The sequence below is a fragment of the Haemaphysalis longicornis genome, unplaced genomic scaffold (genome assembly GCF_048455015.1).
Source record: "Haemaphysalis longicornis isolate Haplotype H1 unplaced genomic scaffold, Haemaphysalis longicornis Haplotype H1 scaffold_12, whole genome shotgun sequence".
Lineage (NCBI taxonomy): Eukaryota > Metazoa > Arthropoda > Arachnida > Ixodida > Ixodidae > Haemaphysalis > Haemaphysalis longicornis.
In genome coordinates, this window is record NW_027526225.1 from 9,628,506 (window position 1) to 9,654,965 (window position 26,460).

The following is a 26,460-nucleotide window of genomic DNA, read 5'->3' on the forward strand; positions in this document are numbered from 1 at the left end:
GCTTCGCTGCTCGCACCGTTATTTCAGGGTGTTAAGCAACCTGAAACCCTTTTAAGGTTGTCACTTTTTTTTAGTCAGAACACCTTTATAAGGTTCGCGCCATGGGGCAAGATTGGTACGCCATTATTGGCCAAAAAGGGTGCAAAAGTTTAGTGTGTTAGCTATCTGACGCACTCTTTCTTGTGGAGTAGGTGCATGTTTTGTATTTTACATTTAGTTGTGTTCCCCTTGACAAGAAATAATTTGCTTGTGATAATACAACTCATTGTAAAATAACAGTTTTATGGACACAGGAAAAAAGGATAGAACTTTAGCGGATATTTCAACAGATTTTGCTAAACTGCTTAGGACTGAGTTAACCTGATTATCAAGCTCCTGTTCTTGTAAAAAAGAACACCCAATGTTTTTTGGTGTCTATGACCTCTGTGATAGTGTTATCAGTTTAAAATGCTACGGAACTGAAGCAATCCGAAAGTGCAAGAGAATTTTTTTTTTGCATAATGATCCTACCTCAGTCCTGCTTACGTAAACGCCGACAAGGATCAGGCGGACAGTAGGCCATTTAAGTTCATCATAGTACAAGTTCACCTGAAACCACAGCGTTTCAAAAATAGTAAAAAATCTTTTAAAGGAGACTTTTAAAGATTAAGCGTGCTTGTTTGTAATTATTTCGCACGAAAGATTATTTCTTTGCATACTGGTCCTGTAAGAGGGATTATGGCTCTAGGCGGATCATCATTGTCAACAAGTACCACACAGAAAAAAACTTTTTAAGGCATTAAAAGTCCAGCACATACGGTACTCGAGAACTTGTATTCTATTCAGCAGATAATTCATCAACTATACAGCAGCACTTATCGAAATTCACTAGTCCACGAGGACGCGGGTTCGATTCCCGGCCGTGGCGGCCACTTTTTTGACGGAACCGAAAGGCAAAAACACCCGTGTGTACCAGGTTCCGGCGCGCGTTAAAGGTCCCGAGGTGGTCATAATTAAACCGGAGCCCTCCACTACGGGGCGCCTCATCGCCTGAGTAGCGTCGGCGCGTTAAACCCCACAATCTATCAAATCAATCAAATACACTATTAAATAAGAGCTTCCTAAAAAGCAATCCCAACAATTAGCCGAGAAAAATTGATTTCGAACGGCTGAGACTAGCTCACACATGTAGGCAGGGGCTTGTAACGAACCGAGGGACTAATTTAAAATGTAGTCATGTACAGCTTGCGCAGAAACAAGCATATGTCGTACTAAAACGAAGACAACTTGTAGCTTTATATCGTTTGAAAGGGCACACGTCAGAGAAGCATAATTGATTCCGCAAGTGCTAGGCATATATTGACAGTGACCGCACAATGCTTGTTTTTTTTTTGTTGTTGTTTTTTTTAACAGGTGGCTTCTTACTGAAGCAGAGTGCAACCCACCTCTCTACGTGTGTGCTGAGATTATATCAACAAAATGTTTCTATCTCCCATCTGTCATGACACGTACTGGGTAAAAGGGATGCTGCCAGACTTTTGTTAGCTTCTTTTTTGTACCTGAAATGTTCTCAGAACGTAGTCAACACGTGCAACCGGTTCTTTGATTAGGCTCACCAAGTACCGCAGCCAAATATTACTGCTGTGCACCCATGAAATAACCCATAAACTTCCTCAAAAGATGTTTCTCTCCTTGTCTGGGCATGGTTTGCCCGCTTGAATTACCTCATTCAAGGGACGCAACCGCAATTGACTGTCTTCCTTTCTGTTCCTGCAATAAATGCATTCGATATCCACTTTAAAGAAAACCGCAACAAAAAGCAAAAACCGGAAGACATGTTTCTGACGACGAGCAAATCCCCCATTGCCGCTCTGCGTTGGCGATAACTAAACGATTGATTATGTGGTTTAAGGCGCCTAAGATGCACCTGGGCTTTGAGGCGCGCCGTAGTGAAGGCCTCCGGCATAATCTTGACCACCTGGGGATCTTTAACGTGCGCAGAGATCTCGGCACACGGGCGTTTTCACTTTTCGCCTCCATCAGAAAAAAGCAGCCACCGCGACAGAGAACGAACCCGCATCCTTGGGCTCAACAGCACAACGCCTTAGCCACTCAGCCACCGCGGCGGAAGGTGATAACTAAAGCATTCACAGCGCTTCCGTCCACGACGAGATTAGTGAAGACGTTTGTCGGCAGTGCCAATGCTGAAAGATTCCTTGAAGTATTGAAGCAGTAGTTGCATCCCACGTGCATGATACCCGTGAATCAGCTATCGTTTCGAAGAAAGTTGCGTGGCGTGAAAAGCGTCATAAGAAGAACTGCATCGTCTTTATCACTTGCGTTCTCCAAGGCTGCGGACCTTTATGCTTACCGCGGTCATAAATACGGCACAGTAAACGACGACTTGTGTCTCTGCCATGCCTTTGTTGTGCTTGCTGTCCGAAAGAAGGTAAGCCTCAGGTCTTACGCTTTCCACAAATCTTTGTCGGTGCTGGTATTGGGCTGGAAAAAAATTAGGGAGATCTTAGCGTCACTTTTATCAAAATTTTAATCCGAAACAGATTTTGCACTTTTGTTCAGGGTTTTTCCGCCAGCCGATGTTTCTGCTCACATCAGGGACATGTTTTTACCACTTTGACCTTTAATCATTTACCGTAGCTCATACAAGCGCTTGAAACAGGGGAAATATTTGTTGTTGTGGTTTAGTTTTCAGGATATTTATCACAACCCGTAGGAAATATCCACTGATTTTCTTCCTTCGTTTCCATAAAATGGTACCTTCGGTTCCACAAGATGGCACCGTATTTTTCTGCATGAATATTTTGTATTTATTTTTATTATAGTTCTTATTTATTAAGAATGCAACACGAACATTGTCCCGTTCCTATACTTCGTCTGAGCTCCTATAAAAATACACGGTAACGCTGGCGGAATAATCGTCCAATGTTAGTATGAGCATCCAATGGCAAAAACCTTCTGCAGTAGCGTCACTGAAAACGAAGTGTATGTGTTTGTGATATAAGGCATATGAGAGGGGATGACACATAGGCAAACTGCGGCACAAAATGACGAGGGTGTCATCATAGCCCGAGGAAATTTTTTAAGATACTGAACAGTTCGCGGTATCTTCAAACATGTGTCAGCTATAGTTTTTTTCGTTGTAGCAGACCATCGTTGCAGGCCAATTAATAAAACACAATGCATGGCGCTTTAAAGCTTGCGTGCACGCCTCGTGGAACGCAAAATCCTTTACATCCTACCCCAAGCTACTGCGGTCGACTGCTGCTCTGCAGTCTATGATATATATAGGCAATGGGTATTCGCAATAACTACATGAACAAAAATAGCAACATCGCCCTTACACCATATGCATGTACCCGCTAGAGGACCTGCGACATTTTTTTTTTCTAAAGGTATCAAAGTTGGCGAGCGTTGCTATTAAATCAAACGTTGCATCGTTCAACAGTTAGAGTCATTTCTTGATAAAAAGGTAGTTTTTTTTTGCGAAGGGATGCAAGGAAATTACTGACTATACTCGAATCCAAAGATTCTACAACGGATGTAAGGAGAGAACAACGCCGTTATATGTGAAAAGGTATGCAGAAAAGTACCTAAGTTGGAAGCATTGAGACGGTAGCTATTTGTGCATTTTTAACACATGCATTTCCTCATATTTATGGAGCGTGGAACCGATCTGAGCTGCAAGACTTTGCGATCAGTTTGTTTCAGCCTTTGGCTTATTTGTGGTTGACCACTTCTTGCTTGAACGGAGTATCAAATAAGGTTTTTTTTTTTTTTTTGCGAAACATATCTTTGTCACTAATACTGCCGGGCCCGGGGTAGCAGATTGTTTCTTTTGATGTTGGGGGCTCCAAATTTGAGAATTTATTCTAAGTGTAATGGAAATTTCATTGGCACCCAGTCAAAAAACCCGACAAGGAACTTTCTGCATTTTGTCATATTTTCGCGTGTCGTACTCTCGTCTTGTCGTAGTACTGTCGTGTCGTGATTCTGATGTTCTGTCGGGTGTAGTATTCCTGTCCTCAATTCGATGTTCCGCCGTTCCCATTGCCTGTCTTATCGTGATCCTTATGTTCCATCAGTAGTTGCACTCGGTTTGAATGTTATTGCCCATTGTTGAGAGTAGCATAAATGACCGTTCTGTTGTTCCTACAAGAATGTTTGTCGTTGAGAAAATTCTTTTTGTCGTTACGACAGACATGTGTGTCGTAAGAACAGATGGATTTGTAGTAACAACAGGACTTCTGCTGTCACAACAAAGTTTTTGTCGTACGACAGGAATGCTCGTTTGGTTTTTGCGGTATTCCTGTTGTGATTTTATACTGGGATGATGTCATAACAAGCAATCGCTTCCCAACTTTACCTTCAAAAACAACTTTGTGGAGATTTACAATAAATTTGAGGTAGGTGCACCTTATCCCACACGAAATCAAATATATTTTTACAGCGAAGCTGTGTAGGCTAGGATCCCTGGTTTCGTTTCCAGAGTCGGCGATTTACTCGCCACCGCTTCTCCGCTCCTCCAGGCCACCACCGACCTCTAATTCCCAAGTTCCATTCCCCTCGCAACCACCGATTCCTCTTTCACAAATTGCGCAATCGCCTCGCCTTTCACTTCTAACTCGCTGTGGGACTGACGCGTGTCGTACGCTCGGAGGATGAAGAGTGGGAATTGAAAAAGCATCGGCGGACGCAAAAGCGTGAATGGGCGTAAACAATGGAAAACCACTGACCCAGACCATGCAGCCGCAATTGCCGCCTGAAGTTCCACCACGTCGATTAGCTGTGGATCCCTCCCCGGATGAAGAGCAACTTACCCGCTTGGAAGGCTGGCGTAAGCCAATAACGATAATTCACATTAGCAAAACCGCATCATAGAGAAACCAACCATAGTTACAGCTTCGCTGGCTTTGATCTTGATAGTGAAAGGGCTCTGAATTTTTCATGGGACTGCAACACGCACATCTTTCATACGTCTCTGAACATTATTGCTTTAAAATATTTCTTTTATGCGTTGTGCAAAACTTGAAAGGTAAGTTCAAGAAAAGAAATTTCGGGCTGGCAGCCGGAAATATTATTCCCCTTGAAGACGGTTGTTGAATGTGCCTTGTAGAAGACAAGTACAAAATATTGTGAACTTCTCGAAAGTTACAGTTTATGCCAAATAAGTGAACTGGCATACTTTAACGAGTTGTGAGAGTAATGGCTATAAACAGGCGCAGCCGCTCGATGAATCGATGACCCGCCGCGGTGGCTCAGTGGCTAAGGCGTTGCGCTGCTGAGCACGAGGTCGCGGGTTCGATTCCCGGCCGCGGCGGCCGCTTTTCTGATGGAGGCGAAAAGCAAAAACGCCCGTGTGTACGAGATTTCGGCGCACGATAAAGATCCCCAGGTGGTCAAAATTAATCCGGAGCCCTCCACTACGGCGCGCCTCATCGCCTGCGTTGCGTCGGCGCGTTAAACCCCACAATCAATCAATCGATGAATCGAGCGGCCGTGGAACAGGTATGCGAATTTTTCATTAGAAACTAGAAGTCCCAATCGTATTGCCGGAGACACTTACGAGGCGTGTGAAATGATGAACAATTCGTGTTTGCTTACTTTCGCTCAAGTTATCACACAGCATTAAACCGAAGACGCGGTTACGTCAAAATATTACCAAAAACCATTCGCTTCTGGAGCAGGCACTTAAGATGACTGAGATCAAGTTTTGCTTACCTCCAAACTGTGGCAATGTTCTCTCAGCAACTGAAAAATAGGCGCAGGAAAAGTCACATGGGACACGCTTTGAGCGCCAAAAACATGCGCCAAAAGCATTAAAAGCGACAGTACTCTGCAATTATTCAGCTTGGCATCACCCGGGCAAAGAGTTCGCTTGCCGTTTGCCGTGCATCGTTGTCGTGGATCCCTTAAATCGTCTGAGTTCCAAGCAGCTTCTTCTTTTAGATATCAGCTAAGCACTGAATATTTTCCGGCATCACTTAAAAAAAAACGTTTGATTTGTCCACGTAATAGTTATGCAATCAAAACATCGCGATATGAATTTGCAACCGCTAATGAGACCCAAACCGCTTGTTTCTGGAGAGAACTGTATCATTCACGATAGAAAACAAAAGGAATTAGGACGCCGAAATTTCATTTCCGACGTTAATAAGGGCGGCCATGGAAAGCAAATTCGCGTCACTTATTCATTGCAGTCGACTCGCGATAAATCATACTCGAAGGGACCCAGAATTTGGTTTGAATTATACGAAGCTCTCATATATATATATATGACTCTGGGCAAGGTGTCAGCGCACATTATGATTAGGCATTGATTTTAATCACACTTTTTTTAAATTTCTAAGCGTTTTTAAACTGTGGCTGCACAAAATAAGCAGAAAGTATAGGCGTAAGGTACGCTAGCCGAATGCCGTGTGCGTCACTTTCGTAACAGCCGTGTAGTTTTTCTTTTTCCTTTTTTGCTGACATGCCACACGCGAATACGTGATGCGCGTTTTTCCTTTTCTTTTTGCGACAGTGGCCCGCGTGGTTTTGACCGCTTCGACGAGTTTAGGCAGTCAGTCATGTTTAGACGTTTTTTAAAGCCTGTTCGTTGTTTTGGTTTCTACTTCGCATCTTGAAAACGGTAAATAAGGCTATAAAGTTGAGAAACATCATGGTCTACCTTACTTGTGCTTCGTTTCAAACGCTTGTTTACTAGCAACGCCCTTTCCCTTGAAGGCTTGATACGCTTATTTTTGCATTTTTCGACTGTTATGAATATATAGGTTGCAGGAAAATTGTGGGATTATATATTTGCGGGAAAGCAGTAGATATTTAGTAATACGGACACGCAAAAAATACGAATTAACCGAATGACGGAGTTTGAATTAAGCGGCTTTTAAATACATAAAATAATAGCGGGTCAACCAAAAATTTAAATTTTGTTTGAATTAACCGCACGTACGCATTATCAAAGTGTGAATTATCGCGAGTCTACTGTATTTGTAGCGTTGTGTTTCGAAAAAAAATGACACCACCTTCCCGCGAGGAAACCCTGAGTTGATGCAAAGCATCTCGGAGGTTCCGAAACGTTCACGAGATTGGGTATCCAAATAACGGGAAATGACGGAACTCCGGACGGCGCAGCGTGGCTCAACCGAAGCAGCAACTGAGGGAGCGGCGCGCGGACCGGGTCTATTATATAGAGCAGATGGAGTGGAGATGACAGAGGAGACGCGCATGCTGGCTTATCGCACAGCTGCGGTGATGAGTAGCGCGCGCGCTATCGCACAGCTGGCGTGCATAGGGGGAGAGGAGGAGCAGCGCGCGCGCTATCGCACAGCTGGCGTGGAGAGAGGGAGAGGAGGAGAAGCGCGGGCGCTATCGCACAGCTGGTGGGGAGAGGGGGAGAGGTGCGGACGGACGACAGACGGACGACGGACGGACGACGGACGACAGAGCTGAGAGCAAGAGATGCTTTGCATCTAAAATTCTCATACTGCTATTTGCTGCAATGTATTTTCTTTGCGACATGAGGGATTAACAAGAAAGAATACCCAGACGCGGACCGCAAACTCAGCAAAAAGGGAGAGGCAATCTGGCGAAAATTACCGGTTGTAACCTACCCAAATCCACTATTGCCTAGTAAACTCTACCCAGGTCAATTCGAACCCAAATGCAAACATTGCAGAAGCCTGGCAAGCATGGTCCACATGATTTGGACGTGCCCACAGATAGCAGACGGCATACACACCATAGGCACTTGGCAGGCTTTGATGCTCAGTTCAGACCTAGAAGCCCAACGGAAGATCATCAATCAAGCTCAGGCAGCCGCCAGGTCCCAAGGGTTACTGGCCGACTCCTAGCAAGGGTTTTTAAAAACCCATTGATTGATACTGAATAAACATTTCTCAGCATCATCATTCTGGGCAGGTTTTGCTAACTGAAGAACTGGCATCGGTTGTTCAAGCCCTGTACGGATAGTTATACTCACAATGCAAGCTTACACTATCCCAGCCTGTTACAGAATAATTTCCAAACCCAAGCATGTAAAGAACTGTGGAATTGCGGAACAAGCAGGCGCGTAAAAAAAAAAGACCTAGCGGTGAAATGTACACCAAATCAAATTACAGAAAATACCGCTAGATCCTCTTATTTATTTCAGAAAAGCGAGCACGCTCCAGAAAATCTTCATCTCTGCATGAGGCTTGACAGTGCTAATGCGGAAGTAATGAACAGCCAATTCAGCAACAAAGCCGGCGTCGGCACCACCGTTATCTGTAGCAGAAGAACGGCACCTAAACGTTGGCTGCGTCTTCTCATGCGCCTTCATAGCGCATACCTCAGAAATCACGCACAATGAAAACGAGTGCCACTGCTACCAACACTTGGACATGCCCACATACACGTGGAATAGAAAAAAAGTGCGGCGGGCGCAGTGGCCGCTGTTAGGCTGCTCAAATTTTGAGCATCTGGCTTTTGTTCTTCCAGCACCCCATAAAACTACAAACATCGTTTTGCTTACAGGTTACCGTGGATTACTATGCATGAAGCTTACTATCCATACACTCAATCATCATAATCCTCATCCTTATCAACCTAGTTGCATCCATGCACTTAAGGACGAAGGCGTCCCCAAAGATTTCCAACTGCTTTTATTGTGAGTTCATCGAGTCCACCCTTTGCCTCCGAATTTTCTTAGCACATCCCTCCATCGAATCTTTGGTCTTCCGCTATTTTGTCTGCCACCCCTCGATAAACATTTCATTAAATGGAAGGTCCACTTGTTATCCCTGTTGTCCTTTACGTAACCTAGCCAGCCCCACTTCTTTCAACAAGGATACCTTATACACGAGTTTTTCCCTAATCTATGCGGATAGTTGTCTTTAGGGGCTATGTCTGCCATTTTTTTTGCTCCCTAATTTTCATTTCTTGCTTGTTTTTTTTTACTTTTCACCGCAAGATACACATAAAATCTAACCTTGACTCGCCTGCATTTCAATTAAGTCTGGAGTTGCCTGGAAATCAGAAAAGGGCGCTAAACGGACATAAACAAAGGAGGCACGAAAGACATATATAGGTGCAATTTGCTTATATCCAGTGAAACAATGAACCAACTAGCTCAACAATTTTTGTCAAGTCTGGAGTTGCTTGCTTACTGCAGCATCTGTTTTGCATACCAGGGGACGTACGAGGCTGCCACGGCATTGTTACTCAAAGTGCCCTAATCCACCTCGTTGATACTTCTTCCCAGAACAATTTCCTGCCCAAATTTTCGGCTAGGGAAGTTTTCTTGGAAGATTGCCTGGTTTAATATACTTCAATTTTATTCACGTGGATACCTGCACACGGAGACCTGCTTTTCTAAAGTTACCAAAAAGGGAGAAAACAAAAAAAATGCTGTACACTTTTCTTTCTTCAGATCGTACTATTTTATTTTCTTTTCGGCTAGTTTTATCACTTCTGAAGGCATCTCAAAAAGCGCATGTGGACGGTTAGGTCCGCCCATTTAGGACAAGGTGCCTCAAAATTTTCCATGTTTCATATATTATTATATAATGTAGGAGACAAGCAATTATTACAGAAAAGCACCTGCACGAGATAATTGGCGGGATTCACAACATGTGGACCACATCTTAGGAATTGCTATCAGGATAATAAATAATAGACGTGTAAAAATGCTTCCTGACTGTGTATCTAGTTGCGGCTGTAAGCGTACAAGGAAATTAACACAATAAGCAGACTCCAACAAACAGAAATGCTATGTGGATGAATGCATGGTACGTACCTTTTGCCCTTATGCGATCAATAGACCTCCTTTCAGTTCTCGAAATCTTGTGTGGCACATGACCTTGACGCGATCGCGGAAGAGTCTCTAGAGGCTCTATTCGAAGATCCCTGGAAATAAGCCCATTCTTTTTGATGGGGAAAGGTTTCATAAGAATGTATTGAGGATAATGGGACCACAATGGCTAAGAAAACAATTTGTGCAGATATATCCGAGCTGCCTCATCCCCTACCACATGATCAGTTCCCCTGCATACTTCAAGTGTTTTTTTTTAGTTATAATACCGCTCGTACGGACAGACGCCCTTCTTTCGTATTATCCGAACACGGCAAAGACAGTTTGTTAGCTTTTGTGTACCAATCAGATATTACGGCCTACACAAACTAAGCATATGAAAGTTGTGCTGTTCATAAACCGATAATTTGAGGGCAGTTAATATTTCCTCCACCCGAGCTGAGCAGTGTTCGCTTAGGAGGCTTAACTTTATTTTATATCAAGATTTTTTAATCTTATTTCTATAAAGGCAGCTGTCCCTTTAAACATTGATGATTGTGTTTAAAACAAAAAACCCCTAATAATCTGTCACGCACAATAACATCCTTAATTTGTCAAGAGTAGCCATAAAAGGTGAATAACAGCATGCTGCACCAGTTTTAGCCCGTCGTCGGTGTTGTGCAACAACACAGCCGCGCCGTTGCCGGTATCTTGGTACAAGTGCTGGTTGTATTCAGATCCATTAATCTGAAGAAAAAAACAAAAAAAAACACTTTTGGTATGAATGCTAATAACAAAAGCAAAACAAAAGTAAAATCAAAGCAAACTTCAAATCGTTGAGCCCTTGTTCGAACACTAACAGAGAGTGAACCAGACTGGCTTTCGACTCGGTGAGAGGAACGAGAAGAGATATTCTTGATTTCTTGGCGGAATGGCGCAAAAATAGAAAGTAAATACTTAAGAGAAGGGACTAACAGGACAGGCGCTACCATCAACTGAAGCGGTTAATGGATTAGCTCAAACTTATATAGACAACTTATATTACACACTGCGTGCATGAAATATTGAAACAAATAACGGAAACCCAACCACTGACATATGCGTGCTAAAAATATTTACAATTCCAAAATGTGCACCCACTCCTTCAACATTGCTAGCTTCTTTCGGTGCATATAAGCTAACGCCACCTACCTAACACAGTTATAACGAAACCTATTCGTGTTAGCAGCTTCAATCAATTCCGGCTTGAGCTGACTCCTCTACCTGCACAAAATGCAAGTCTTTTCTGCGTGCGTACCACGTGCGCAACCACGACAATCAGCAGAGAGATGCGGTGTGGGCGTTTCCTTCAAATAAATGTGGGGATCATTCAGGGCGTACGTTAAGGCTACAACCCCTCTGATCCACGCGTGCACCGAGTCACAGGAGTGAGTGATCATGTGCTACAAGTGACATTATTGTTGACATGTTTCACGGAAGAAAAACCTAATGACCGTACCTAGGCACCTGCCTGTCAGCACATGCACAGATTCTGCTCAACTTAATAGCTACAGATATCTTAAATGCTTACAGAACGTAGTCACCCAACAAACCCAGTACTTAGATTAGGGGGTCGCAAAGCGCCTAAAGTAAAAGTAATGCTCTATACACATGAGATAACTTCCAAACTCGCTCGAAATATTTTTCTGTCTTTCCCGGTTTTGACGCTCTTCGACGGCTCGAATTACGTCACTAAGGCCATATAGCGGCTGTTGGCCAATTTTCACAAAAGCAAAGCAGAAATGGAAGGCGTACCTGGTGCGACGAGCAAATCACGCAGTGCCGCTCCATGCTGGTGATAACTATAGCCTTAGCAGTGCTTCGAGAAGCGAACGAAAGAGTGAAAGCGCTTAGCGAAAGATTTGCAGGGTCCCTTTCAAGTCTTAAAAGAGTTCTGCGCTCGCTAGAAACCACGGAATATTTGTTTTATTACCTGTATGTTTATTTTCCTCCGGTGCTTCTGAATTTTTCAACGACTTCGTGAGTTTGCTACAAGCTAACAAATCTAATATGCATCATGTGCACACATGTCTTTGCAACAGCCGAGGGTGCCTTTTTGTCCCCGTCCAGAGCCGTACTATAGGAAGTAAGTGAGCAGTTAGAGAGTCGAGCGGAGCTACTAACCCACGATAGTGTGATTCGAGTCTGACGCAACACGAGCTTGAAGCATCTGGCGACGGTTATTAATTTTTATTTTTTTGTTTTATTACTATTCTTTATTTCCACTCAGAAATAGACGAAATATTTCCCTAATGTCTTACTTAGCATCCGTGATAGTTGGTTTCCTTTGTTTTCCGTTTTCGTTTAATAAGCCCTTTCGGATTTTCAATGATGTATGAGGCACTAAGGGGGTAAAGAAAAATAAAAGGAGGCGTAAATGTCATGGGTTCGTCGTATGTGTCTATCACAGTTACCATGCAGAGCGAAGCCCGATTCTTCTTTTTTGCCTGGAAGTTCCCTTTTGGAGAGCCTCTGTCAGAGCTTTACAAATGAACTCGTTTCAAAGTTCTGTTGTTATTCTTCTGCTCGTTCAGGAAAAAGCCTGAGGTGCTAGACCACTCCCGCATCACCAGGCTCCAAATAAAGATTCTCTACAACAACGACAATATTGTGCGAGAAGCTTTCGCTGTTGTCCTATCAAGAAATAGGCCGCCGCTGTAAAGATCAAAATAAAAATGGCAGCATGTCCACTCCGTAGATGATGCCGAGGGTGCGGAGTACGGGGACTCGAAATGACATCCGAGTTGCGCCCCGACCGTCCTTCGATCCGAGCCGTGATTTTCACCTTGATTATTCCCTAAATGAAACTGCAACTCAAGGCTCAAATCAAATTTCGCTTGATTTTCGCTTGATGGTGGTGTACGCACAGATGGACGCGGACGGACATTGGGAGGTCCTAAGGTACTCCGCATCGTTGCAGGCGAGGCAATAAACCGTTTGACTCTCGGGTACTAACTAACGGTCGTAGCCCAATGGGTGAGTCGACTGACGCAAACTCTGTCGGGCCTACCAGACACAGGCTCAAATCCTGCCGATGCCTGTGAGATTTTTTTTTGGGCGATTTTCAATGCTATGCGCACGGACGAGGACGGACATTGTGAGGTCCTAAGGTTGTCCACACCTAAAACACACGTGTGACCCGATGGAAATTGAACTAAAATATCCACGGCAGCAGCCCGATGCGCTGCAACTGTGCTATCTCCGTTTTCCTATTGTACTGTAATGTCTCTGCAAGTTACAGCGGTAGAACAAAGTTGTCGCTGTTGATTCTTTCTCAATGACGTACACTAACTTGGGGTATCGGACAGGAACCGTGGAGCTTCACTAAATTCCCAGAACTATGAACTGGAAACGTAAAAGTTGTATAAGCGCGCGTGCTGCGTGATAGCTGAACCTGCTGCGACGAGAGTAGAACAACAGAAGCTTTCAAGTAATTTGTGCCAAACGAGAAAGAAACGATAGCGAAGAAAGAGACGCAGATGCGATATAGCAGTAAAGACGTTTTTAATAGACATCGCAAGGCTTTCTCCTTCAAAGCACGTCAGCGCAATTAAGTTCCCGAGGTATTTTCTTGTGTTTATTATCACATACCATGTACTGCGTCCTATAAGAAGGAATCATCTGTGTCAAGTTACTTTCGGGGTCTAACGTGAGCTCGTAGAAATCCTCCATGCAACAATTTACGCATCCCGTCAGTGGCGAACCCTAGGAGTAAGCTAATGTACAAGCAGACATCACCTAACGGAAAGGCATAATTCTGGTTGCGCATAGAAATGGTGCATAGCACCACGTATGATTGCACCGTGCACACCTTCCTGGCAGCATAAGGAAGCACTTTTGTTGCTCCGACGGAATAGACATATAGGAAACTCACTAGAACTGCTCGGCAAGGAAATAATTACGGCGTCGGACATGCCACAATTAGACGTTCCGAACACATTTTCGACATAGTTCCCTTGTGACGTAGGTGCAGATGTTTAACTTAACTTTCCTACAGACGAACTCTTGAACACTTCTGTATAAGAGGCACATTGTTCTCAAAATTAATTTAGCCTCCGGCTGACACCTACTTGTAACTTATCATTTTATCAATATACAGGTTGCATTATAATACTTCAGGCATCACTTCCTTCATCTTGACCTTCCTAATGATCTCAGTGAAGCATGTACCGTAAGCGCATTTTCATTGGGTTTGTGACATTTCAACCCCGGAGAAGAAGTACACGTGTACTTCTTTGATTCAACGTACGTTGATTCAAAATTACCGGTTGTGGTTGTGAAGTGTTCAGTGAGTAGTTATTTTGGTAATGGGCTCTTGGTTTTTCAGGGGTTTTCAGGGTGATTCCTAACAAGATGAGCCTTTACCTCAATCAGGCTTAAGCTTACCATGTTCTGCGTTATGTTTCCACCTTCTGACGTTGTAACAAGAACTGTGTCAGCGAGTACAGATGTTTGCTTCAAGAATAACGTGGTTGATTTGTCGACAGATATGACCTTGTACTCGTCCTCCCATCGAGCCTCAACAATGCTGGGGTAGACGATTCGAATGCTCTCGGCGCCTGGAAATGATGTTTGAATTCATTTGTGTGCACGAAACTTATAGTTTCTCAAAACAGAAAACCCCACACAAAGTTGTGAGAGCGTCTTTCCCAAAACAGAAACGACCGTCTTACACAAAGCAACACAGATGAGGGCAGTCTCGGTCTTTTTCTCTTGGTTACTACAGCTCGGCAAATGTCCTGCGCTCGCATCACCAAACAAAGAGGACCTTGTACAATCCCACTCCTGTAACTTGTACTTTTATTCCCCTTCTACAAATTACTCTTGAAGGCCCCACTACATGTATCTAACTTACGTTCCTAAGTCGAAGGTCACAACGCATTCGCAGGTCTTCCTTTATTTCTTTCCCGTATGTTTTTTTTTCTCTTCGTTACTATTGCACAGCACATCCCCTTGATGGCTTCGCCAAGCAAATAGGAAATTTAGCGGGCACGGGCTTTGCTAGCCGCTAAATTGATACTTCCGTAATTAGCATGCTTAAATTACTCATACGGTTCCGGGTACATTGCTTTAACACGTTTCTCCGTCCATGGGCACAACGCATCCCCAAGGTCCACCTCTGTTAAACTATAGAGGCACCCAGTTGCGTGGCTGTTGGGAAAGCGTGTTCGTCTAGCATTACGCATGCCCCCGGTTCGAATACCACGCAAATCCGAATTCCACCATTTTTTCTGCAACCTAATTACTTTATTTGCATGAGACCTTCTGAAAACCTTAGTATAAATTCGAGTGTCATTTGACATGTTTGTTTTTTAATTAAGCCGACGGCCGGTTTGGTGCCATTTTTGTGCCGGGGACGCAGTGTTTTCTACTTACTGAGGTAGCAAGTGTTTCTGCACTTTATGGAGAGCTTATATGGAAAGCTTTATATGGTGCCAGGAAGATTAGTCACAATTCTTCCTGTTTTGTGGTTAGGAGCCTGGTAATGATCTCAGTTAAGTAACCAGAGCACTAAACGTGTGTATTTGCAGTACGAGACCTAATGAATGAGTTACTAGGAATGAAAGCAAGAGGTAAGTCACTCATTTCTGGGTTAGGTACAAATAAATGGTGAAATACGTCCTCCATACGACACTTATCAGTACTGGGCTGTGACTAAAAGTCTAAAACGTACTGAACAAAAAAGAACAAGAAAAGAATCCCGGGCCATCTTCACTAACGTGAAAACTGGGGAGGAGTGAAGCATGCAGTGTATAAGGGTATTATTCTTGGTGCCGTGGCGTTTTTTAACACGGAGATGAAACCGTTGGGGGGGGGGGGTAGAAGTATAGAGCTTTGTTGTAAAAGTATCGTGTCTTTGAAGCACGAAGCGTTCTAGCGAAAGGCATGGGAAAACGAGTGTCCCGGTGTTTTAGTAGAGTGACTACATGAGACGACGACGACAGGAGACGCCGACAGCCCGAGCCTCTAAGGGGCTTCACCCTTAAAAATTTGGAGCATACTCATACCTTTTGAGTACAAATTGTAGTGCAACCTACGCTGAGATTGTAAACAATGAAACGTAACGAGCTAAGATTACCTTGACATTCGTCTGCGGAAGTAAGCTGCAGTAGCAACGTCTTGCGACAGAAAGGGTATATTTTAAGCCATTCGAATAGGTGACCGATAGAAAGCGCAAAGGCTCATGGGTACGTCATCTGTTCCCTCCACTTCCAGTTCGAGATCTCTCCTAGCCCCCCGTACGAACGTCACGGCTTTCACGCGCGTGTGTGCGTGTTATTTATTTGTCACAGAATGCTTACCTTTCAGAGAAGCCCCCGGTAGGATTAAGCGTTGCTTTCGCGCACCGCTCACGCCGACACCGGCGGGGCCCAGTCCCGAGGACGTCGTGAACGTGGGTGGGATGTGGAGGCTCTGCGCATCCCGACCTCCCACTCCCTGCTGGCCTCAAATAAAGTCTTTCTCTCTCTCTCTCTCTCTATTCATTGAATGCGCAATGCATGAGAATTTAATTTTCGGTGGAAACAGATAAACAACACGCACACACGTGCGTGAAAGCCGCCGACGTACGGGAGGCCTGAAGGGATTTGGAATCGGAAGTGGCGGGAGCAGACGACGTACCCATGAGCCTTTGCGCTTTTTACCGGTCACCTATATAAACCCCGATAAATTGCCCGCAATGGCACACCAATCGCAATGTGTCCAATGAATAATACGGAATCGGACATCGCCTATAGGAGTGTACGAATGTAAACTGAAAGTCCAACTGCGCTCAAAATTTCGACCTCTTGAAAACACTATTTCCGTATATTCTGCCTAAAAAGAAAGCAAAATGCAAAATACGACAGCTGAAATACGCGCGTGGACGCCGCAAACGATCATCAAAAATCGGCGATTTTGAAACCAAAATCGAGGAGAACGCCGCCATTAAAATGGCGTTGCAGCCGTCCAGTGAGCGGCCGGATGGTCAGCAGCTCGGGAGCAAGCCTGCGCGCAAGCTTTACGTGTGCGCGGGTGAGCACATGGGTGAAGCATTCGCAGCAGAGCTCGACCGGTTCTCCAGCAGCGTGGCTGGCCACGTGGCTGTGACGCTCCAGCCTGTTGGCTGGAGCGTCACAGGCGCGTCATGGCTGTTTACGTGATACGCCGGCAGGTGCAATGTGGTCTGCGGCAGAGCTTCTTTTAACGCTTCTGGCTGATTAACGAGGCGTTTCACGGGGCTACCACTCGTGTCCCAGCTGATTTGGGGGTACTCCCTACACATTAAATATAAATTTGGTCAAAGTGAAATTTGAGTGCAGTTGGCCTTTAAACAAAGAATGGGATGGGAGAACCTACTGTAAGATCTCAACGAATAAAAAAGCAATCATAATAACATTTCTCACTGTTTTAAAATGCGGAACTACGCAAGCAATGTGGGCCATCACTGAAAAAGCATTTGCGGCTTCTTTGCGAACTTTGTTTACCCTTTTTCCCATTCCATTCATTTCATTTCCTTTTAATTTATTTCTTGTAAAATCTTTTCTGATTGCGCATGTTCAATTCACCATTTCGTTCTTTGTTTTTATTTCTGAAAAATGTTATTCATGCCGGAAACGTCGCTCTTTTACATCTTTTACAATGCTCAAAATTAACCCGAGTTAGGTCACGTCGCATCTTATTCGCGCGAATAAAAAAGTGCGGTTAGAATGAAGCACGCATAAAACAATTAGAAACAATATGGCGTGACTTACCTTGAAATACCGGGAAAATGAACAGAACCAATAATATAAAAAATTGTCCAGTACTCAGTGCTAATAACTTTATGTTTAGAAGCATCCGTTATTCTTTTACCAGCTTCCGAGACGACAACTGGCCCTCGCGTAGCACACACCTACAGCGAGAAAGAAAAAAATATGAGCGATAGCGCCGAAATCAGATAATATCACATTGTGTGTGGCAAGGTCGCTTATGTTACTGAGAAAATACATCATTTTATAGACAGAAGGCGAAATCATTCAGAGCAAGATTAAAGGGGAAGGGGGCTAAGGAGGTATCGGCCCATGGGGCCTCCTCTCTGTGAGCATAACGAGGAGGCATAATGACTCAATTACTTTGTACAAAAACACTGATTAGAACTTCGAGCAGGTGAAGCGAGAAAACCAGAATGGGAAGACAGGGCTCCGCCTTGTGCCACTTCGCTTAGTCAGATCAACCTTCGTTTGGATCCACTGGCTTTCCAAAAAACGGAACCAGCGTTGGGATGCTGAGCCCTAGGACTCGGGTTCAATCCAGGCCACTGTGGCTGCCTTTCTAATGGAGGCGGAAAGCGAAAACGCCTGTCTGTCGAGATTTAGGTTAAAGATCCCCAGGTGGTATAAATTAATCCGGAGCCCTCGACTACGGCGTGCCTCATAGCAGAGGTGTAGTAGCTTCGGCGCGTTAAACCCCACAATCAATCAGAACTAATAAATTCACAAAGTCAACACCAGCTTTTTGTGTTTATAACAGTGAATGCTTCTATAAAATTTCCAATGTTTTTATGCTGTTATCAGGTGTTTTTCCCGTTCGCAAGGCCGTTCTGTAGTGTTCAAGTGTTCCTTCATGCATGCACTTGACACAAGTTACGCGTTAGTAGCTGCGTTTAGGTTATGTGTGCTGCAATTACCGCATTACTGTTGTAAGGTTCCCATTGATTGCCCACTGTTCTTTTGTTAATTTGGTGAAGTTGCAATCAAGAATACGGCACGAGGTTTGGAGGCACGAATAGATGAAAAGGCGGAGGTGAAGAGGCGTATACTAGCGCCTTATACCAGGGCCCCACCATCATAATCTGGCTTTGGCGAAATGAAAGGTCACCCAGATGTGACATGAGTGTCAGTATATCTAAACGGCCGGGTTGGAGGCACAAGAAAGCCCCCATTGCACTGTGGAAAACACGTCCGCAACTTTTCGACATGCACCGTGCGAGGTCACCTCATAGTATAGAGAGAGTATTTCGAGCACAACGTTCGTGATGCGCAAAAATTGAGTGGCGATCAATTTTGTACGTGCTGTAAGGCGCTAAAAGCCTAAAAATAAATTGTCACGCATCTTCTTGCTTCGATGCAAGTGACTGCCAAAGACGGCAGAGTTCTGTCGCCCGTGCCAAGTAACACCCTTACTGTCTTCTCATCCCCCACCCCCTGAGTTTTGTCCTCTGTCTTCTAGCTCCTACCACGATGAATACAATGAATGTTTGCACAATAAAATTCGATTTTTTTCGCGTTCGCACTGGTCGGGAGCATGTGTCCGTGTTGCACTTGAAACGGCTTGAGCCGGAATCTTGTTGTAGTCTTCTTGCATCTCCCTTTTCTTATAAATACATAGATTTAACGACGCATTGCTTTATTTTATTTGCTTTCGTAAAAACCAATTCAATGTGTATTCTTAGTTAAAAGAGCGCTGCAAGCCCCGATGATGTACTTATATTTTTTTTTCTCAGGAATGCCTGAGGTTCCCTTTATTCTGAATAATGCGGACGTGCATGAGCCACGCCAAAAGTTTATTTGTTAGGAGAAAAGTTTAGATTTTAGCCGACCGGCTGTCAGGATAATTCTTTCACGGCAATATATCAGGACTAGCGCCCAGTAAAGCACCGAAGAAAAAAATAACAAAAACTAGTAACGTTTGGCGCCAAAGGCCCCCGATAACATGAGCATGCATCTTCATAGTGATCACGTTGTTTTCAAATGTGGGGCACGGATGCAGCAATGACGCTATTTCTAGTTATGCGCTCGAGCTTACGATTGGCCGCCGCTTCCTCGCCAAACGTATTTCAGTGTGGTGGGCAGGACAAGGGGGCTAAGTATATCAAAATGCCACCACGTGTTCCAGTTGAAGATCGGAAGCTAATAACGAGACTTTTCGTGGAGGGACTGCCGCAGCGACCAACGGACGGGATGTTCTAAAACCGCGGTGAGCCGAATAATTCGTGCCTTTCGCGATGAAGTAAGGATTGCGGATGCCCAGAGGCCTCGCCGATCAAGGGTCACGCAACACGTAGAGGACGAACTCATCGTTGCGGCAGTTGTCACAGACCTCTTTCTGAATGCGAGTGAAATCCATGACGAGTTCTCTCTGGAAGTGTCCCAGTCCACAAAACACCGGTCTTTGAAGGAAGCCGGGCTTTCGAACTGTCCTGACTGGTGACAATGCCAGCAGCGGCTGGAATTTGCACATGAGCCCGAGCATTGGAGCCAAGAAGAAGGGGGCACTGTCGTTTTTTCTGATGAATCCACCTTTTGTACTCGCTGGGATCAGCAGCGGCTGGTATGGAGGCCCTTGAATTCCGAGTAACCGCTTCTCTCACTTTCTCATGTCCACATCGTTTGCTTGTTTGGAAATGGCGAAAGCTCTCCCGGCTTCATAGTACCACATGAGTTTTAGAAATCCTTTCCATGAAGGCTTTTTGGTAATGCCAGTTGATATCTAACTACTCATGGTGCGAAGTAACTTAGAATAAATATTTTCATGTTAGCATCATATCTAATGCATGCTTTTCCGGCTGTCTGCATGAAATAATATACAACGCGTGTCGTAGCCTTTTGTTCATGGTTCGCTACATTTGTTTCTTTTTAAATGTTTTAGCTGTAAATCCGGTCTCTTCTAAATTTGCAGGAGCAACACAGACTATATACACAGTGTCCTTTCAAGCGGCCGCTGCTCTCTGTGTGGGAAGCCATCAGCCGGGACGGGCTAGGGCCTCTGGTCCGCATTCAGGGGAGCTTCACGGCGCCCTGCTACAATGCGTTACTGCAAGAAACTATGATCACCTACGTGCTCGATAGGCCTTTCCCCGACCGGTGCTTTATTTTTCAGCACGACAAAAGCCCCGTGCATATGGCACGTCCGTTGACCAACCTGCTGGAGGATCTGGGCGTACGCACTCTGCAGTGGCCTCCGAACGGTGCGGATGCGAATCCCATCGAGAATGTGTGGGGGCTCATGAAATCGCGCCTGTCCAGGCGCCACTTGTCAGGGGCCACAGTGGATGCGCTCTGGACCGCCATTCGGGAAGAATGGGAAAGCCTTCGCGCAAACCACAAGTTTGTGCTTTTGCTTTACGCGTCAATGCCAAGAAGGATGAGCGAGATGATTTCTTCGACCACTGCTTCGGCCACTTCGACCACTGCTTAAGTTGGGTAATGGGAAGGAGCACAGCAGCGTACTTCACAGATGCTTTTTCATTGCTGGTCTTGAGCGGTGCTTTGATTTTTAGCTGGTGTAGAATACCGGCTTTCATTTTTTTAACTTTTCGGCAAACACACGACCTCGCCGTTTCTCCTTCTATAATTGTTTCAGAACGTGTGCTAGGTGAAATCTCATCACACCTTCACAAACAATTGTTTCTCCCTTCTGTTCGTATTTTGTTTTGGTGTTCTCATTCTTAGTTGACAACCAATGGCATATTTTACGACAAAATATTAAAACTCGTTCCACCGATTGTGATTCATATCTACTGAAGCAGCGCCGAGTCGCAGTTACAATCGTTTTCTCCAATGGCAATCTCTCTCCGTAGATTTCGTTATAATGACAACGAACTAATTCTCCAACGTTTACAACTTCACTCCCATTACGACAATTAAACGAAACTCGGCATATCGTCATAGTCGTCTTATCAGCAAATTATCATAGAATCGGTTTTTGGATACATATAATAACACATGAGTTAAAGCCGTTTTCTTTAATCATACTCCCGCCTTAGATTTCCACGCCTCGTTGCGCAACAGGCTGTGTGAGAAGGCCAGCTTACAAACACCAACCTTCCACCGATCTTCATAAAGTCGGCTTTACCTTGTCGGTGTAAAACCTACACTCGCCAAAATGCTAATTTGGCGAGCATTTTGGGGAGTTTAGGTTTTGCACCGACAAAGTTATTACCTCGCCAGACGAGTTTTCGTCGAACCTTGGACTTCGGCTTTACCTGTAAACACAGACGCATTGCTGGGAACACAGGAGGGAGCGTAAAATGATACAACGACAGGCTGTAGTCAAGCCCAGCCCAAGAACAGCGCCGCTGTTAGAAATACCGAGGTGGGAGAGCATCTGAAATACAATTTTGTCACCGCGAGATGGACAAGATTAGTTGTCTGCCATAGCAGGGCAGAGCGAGCAACGCATCTTCACCCTCTTTTTCGGTGGCTGAAACGTGTACGAGCAAGACGTGTTGAGCAAAGAAAGTGTCCCCTGGCGCCAAGCTCTGAATGTGATCAGAGCTGCCGTTTAAAGCGCAGGAAAAGACAGGCTATCGAGCGTGGTTGGACGCGCACGCGCACATCGATGTTTCGACACCAGAAGTGCAACGTCAGATGTCGCGGCAATGCATTTTGCCACGCGCTCGCTTAGATGATCAGATGAACGACGACTCGCTGGTTCGTTGGCCGACGGCACGTAGCCGATGACGGTCTACTCCAAGTAAACTCAAAAATTTACACCATCTTCCCGCGAGGGGAACCATGGGGTAGATGCGATGCATCGGGGTTGCCGTTGCGTTTCCGTTATGTTAGCGATGTCAGCGTGTGGATTGCTGTTGTGTATCCTATTTACGCAGCATGTTCACCCCCGATGCGTCGCATCTACCCCATGGTTCCCCTCGCGGGAAGATGGTGTAAATTTTTAACCGAACGCAAGCTGCGCGCTAACGCACAGCTGGCACGGCGACGGGAGCGAGCGCAGCCGAGCGCAAGCTGCGCGCTGACCGCGCTGACGCACAGATGGCGCTGTGGTGAGAGCGGTGGAGCACGCGGCTGCCGCGGCGAGGAGAATGGGGGAGGGATGCGGACTACGCCGCGACAACGACGCGGGACAAGGCGAGTCTAAGAGATGCGTTGCATCTAAAATGTGCAATATGTGCACTTTTTACAACTCATGGCTCGTGATCGCAACAAAGAGGTCGGGCAAGGCGCGTGTCGAGCGGGGGCTTCCCGGTCTCTCCCCTCTGTGGCTCTCTGACCCATCCTCTCTCCGTCCCAAAACATCAAACTCCTCGGTTTTCCCACTAAACCCCGCCCACAAACGGCACGTCACAACTTGAGAGTGAGGATGGATCATTGATTAAGCCACACTAGGCCGATGATTGGCCACCGTGGCAAACAAAGCTAGGTGGGTACAAAACAGCCACGTGGCCCACCTCTCTCACTCTCATACATAAAGCCAAAGGTATTCCGCAATACACAAATATAACAGAAATCAAAACCAACCAACTAAAAGCAGACCCAACCCCGGGAATAAGCTGTCGGGCCGCACGTCTTAAAGTGTTGTCATACCGTGCACGCCTATGTTTGGGCTCCGCGCCGCCAGAATTCCTTTCCTTTGTAAACACTTGGAACGCCTAACAAAGCTTGGTCGCCTACCTATTGACGCATCCCAGCCGCCGAGTCGCCAGGTTCAGACGCGTGACGAACGGAGACTTCGCCCAGTAACTTTGGGCTGTGCAACTGTCACAGACATAATGTCTGGTGCCCTCTTCCCATGTTTAATCCAAGGTTTGACCCCTTGACCGACCTTCAGCTCCCGTCCGGTTAGGGGATTCTCGTGGCGGTAATCGCGGTCGTTTAAATGAACACGGTCCCCCTCCGCCGGCTTTTCAAGCGAACGCAAGGAAATTCCCCTTCAAAGGCTTGCATCCCTTTAAGCTATTATGGTGTGACCGACGCGTTTGTATGCGTCGTCTCCGGGCCCACTCGTCGGGTGGACACAAAATCGCGGCCAGTAACAAAGAAGCCTCCGCGGTTTCTCCTTACGCCCCTCGCACCCAACTCAGTAGCTCGGCCGGCGTGAAAACAAACACACGCTATGCCCACCGAACGATGCCTAGTTGCCGGGCGGCATTAATTAATTAAGGGGCGCAAACCTGACAGTTATCAATCTCATATTCAACGATGTTGTTTAGAGTGTTTGGGGGTTTCTTTTTTCGAAATAAAGCAGGTCTTGCGTGCGTAACAGAGTATTTGTGTTTAAAATACTAATGAAGATTTGTATTTAAAACAGCCTCAATATGTATCCTCACCCAGAGACAATGAACGAAGGATTAGAGAATACCAAAGCCGCATCATTGTGCTCAAACATTTATTTTTCCTTACACTATTAGTTACTGTAATAAACTCCCAAACGAAGTGTTTCTTGCAACCAATTTTGCTGATGCTATCGAGCATGCTATTTAACTTTCTTTCCATATATTTGCCTCGTGTATTGTTGTTCAAATAAGTGTTTCATTCTTATTTGTCTCTCACTGACACATTTATGTACTGCGCACTGTTCGAAAATAACCCCCTACACTAATTCCCTATGGGCGCTGTAGGAACCAGTAATCAAAAAATAATTAAAAATAAATAAATAAATAAATAAATAAATAAATAAATAAATAAATAAATAAATAAATAAATAAATAAATAAATAAAAGAATAATGTCATTTGAAATCCCTTAGGTTTGTATGAAATGTTGAAAACGTTAGAACGTCTTCACGTAAGAAAATTGACATTCGTTTTGTCGCCTTTCAAGTACCAAATTAGAAAGTTCAAGTAAACAGTCAGGTAAACTTTATTGTCAGATGCTGACAAGCTCAGGAGGTAGAAAGGAAACAAACAAAATACAGTCATTCTATTCGCAAAGGTGGCAAGACACAAAAATAAAGAAACCTTGAACAACGTTAACATCATAAATAACAAGTTTGACGTCACCTAGGAAGCTTCTACGGAGTTCTCTTGTGCGAGTTAGTTTGTTCATAGTCTTGAAAAAATCGTAGGGCGCCAACAAACGTGACGGTGGGCTAGAAAACACGTAGGACACAGACGGGTGCCCGTCTGTATCTACGTAATTTCTAGCCCTCCGTCCCGTTTGTTTTCGCTGTACAATTTTTTTCAAGCTTCTTTGCCAGCAACATGGTTGCAGAGAATGCGTATATTTAATACATTTTATCGGCATTTACAATTGGTGTCTCTCTTCATCGCATCAATCAATTGCTGCAATATTCCGCTACGTTTGATAAAATTAAGTATTTAACGTGTGGCTATGTAACAAATTCTGCGTCGCTGCTTCTTCCATGCCAAATTGCCTATACTTCGCAGACGCCCAAATGAAGAAGTAGATAAATCTTGTTGAGACAGTAAAGCTAGAAAGGTCGGTACAGCAACGAAGACTTTTTATTGCGTGAATGTATACCTCATGAAGAAGTCACATAGTCCATATTTAGTTAGTTTTTCGCAATTATACTTGGTTGCCACTAATGCACGAAGCCTTTTTTGCCTGTGAAACAGCTTTTGTATGCCCGTGGTAGCATAGTCTAAAACAATCTTGTGGTTAAGCTTCACCATAATACACTTGATTAATCAATTCACGCAGCCATCAAAAAAATTTCCGCGAGTGACGATGTAGAACGTACGAATCGGGCCCAACGTTCGGTCTGGGTTGTGGCACCACGCAATGTGAACCTTTGCACACTCTTAATCTGGTTCCATGTAAGTTACAGTTAAACGGGGCGATCCACATATTTTTATCTGGATCTAAACGAAGAATAACTGGAACGACAGATATAAGTGGATCTTATCTGGAACTGTCCATTTGTTTTCTTTAGGTTTGTGGTTATTATGTGGAACCGAATAAATGAGGGGATGCGCTGTCGGCCGTTCCAGTTACTGTTCCACTTATGTCCCAGTAAAAATTTTGGACAGTGCTTTTGTATATTTTTTGCTCGTGTCTTGTTCCACATAACTTGTGCGCTGCAGTGAAGTATGCACTGAATCGTGCATTAACTGGAACAATGAACCACATATATATTTGACGCGCTTTGGCGCACAAGCGCACGACAAGCACTTGCACGCACACGCCCACAGAAATAGATACAGAGACGAACACACACCCGCGCACCCACACATACACACACACATGCATACAGTCACACACGTACACACGCACGCACCACATAAAATTTAATAAACTTCGTCGATATCTATGGAACTGTCTTAGAGCAGTTTACTTATATAAGTCGGCTAAGACGTATTTTTAGTGACGTTATTTGACAGAAAAAAATATCTCCACTGCTATAACAACACCGTACAAAGCATGAGAGGTGCGAGAAAAGGGTATCTTAGCGAAAATAGAAATTCCACGAACCCCTTTCAGGTTGCCTGCGGCGCTCAGACCGCTTTAGTGAATATCGTCTTTTGCTAATTGCAGACGCGCAGTACGTCTGAAATCATCAATGACTTGAATTTGAGAAGGGCCAGGTGTTCTCAGGTTCTCCTTCTGCGTTTGGGACAGAGCCGTGGTAGTGCTGAAGAATTCATTGGGCTTTTGTGGACACCTCATAAAGAAATATATATAGTTGTTGAGACTATTGCATGTTCTGCATTTGGTTCACAAAGCGTCGCAGAAACATTGTTTTTTGCTCAATGCTCAGCCATCAGCTCGCTGTGTTGTAGTACGTGCACAATTTTAAGTGCTTTACAGGAACGTATAAATGGCTACAATCTGCAGTAAATTAGGTACTTACTAGTCCACGTTATTTATGCCCTGATGCGGTATATGCGTAGTGTTAACCGACTGTGCCGCATTTTACACTGCACGCAGCCTGTCACGCATGCAGTTATATATGATTGGATGTTAGTTAGCCTTTTTCGTCTCGTGCATGCTATTA

The 26,460-nt window shown here is 44.7% G+C and overlaps 1 protein-coding gene across 1 annotated transcript in view; it reads right to left on the reverse strand.

Moving 5' to 3' along the window:
- LOC144161865 (venom metalloproteinase BumaMPs1-like) overlaps positions 1-26,460 on the reverse strand; it is an 83,137-nt gene that overhangs the window by 46,087 nt on the left and 10,590 nt on the right. Inside the window, exons 2-8 of the mRNA XM_077692444.1 lie at positions 17,539-17,678; positions 14,192-14,364; positions 10,421-10,513; positions 9,773-9,899; positions 5,719-5,748; positions 2,351-2,481; positions 511-588 (exon numbers count right to left, since the gene is read on the reverse strand). Coding sequence (XP_077548570.1) covers positions 511-588; positions 2,351-2,481; positions 5,719-5,748; positions 9,773-9,899; positions 10,421-10,513; positions 14,192-14,364; positions 17,539-17,623 — 717 coding nt within the window. The 5' untranslated portion in view covers positions 17,624-17,678. The remainder of the gene's footprint in view (positions 1-510; positions 589-2,350; positions 2,482-5,718; positions 5,749-9,772; positions 9,900-10,420; positions 10,514-14,191; positions 14,365-17,538; positions 17,679-26,460) is intronic.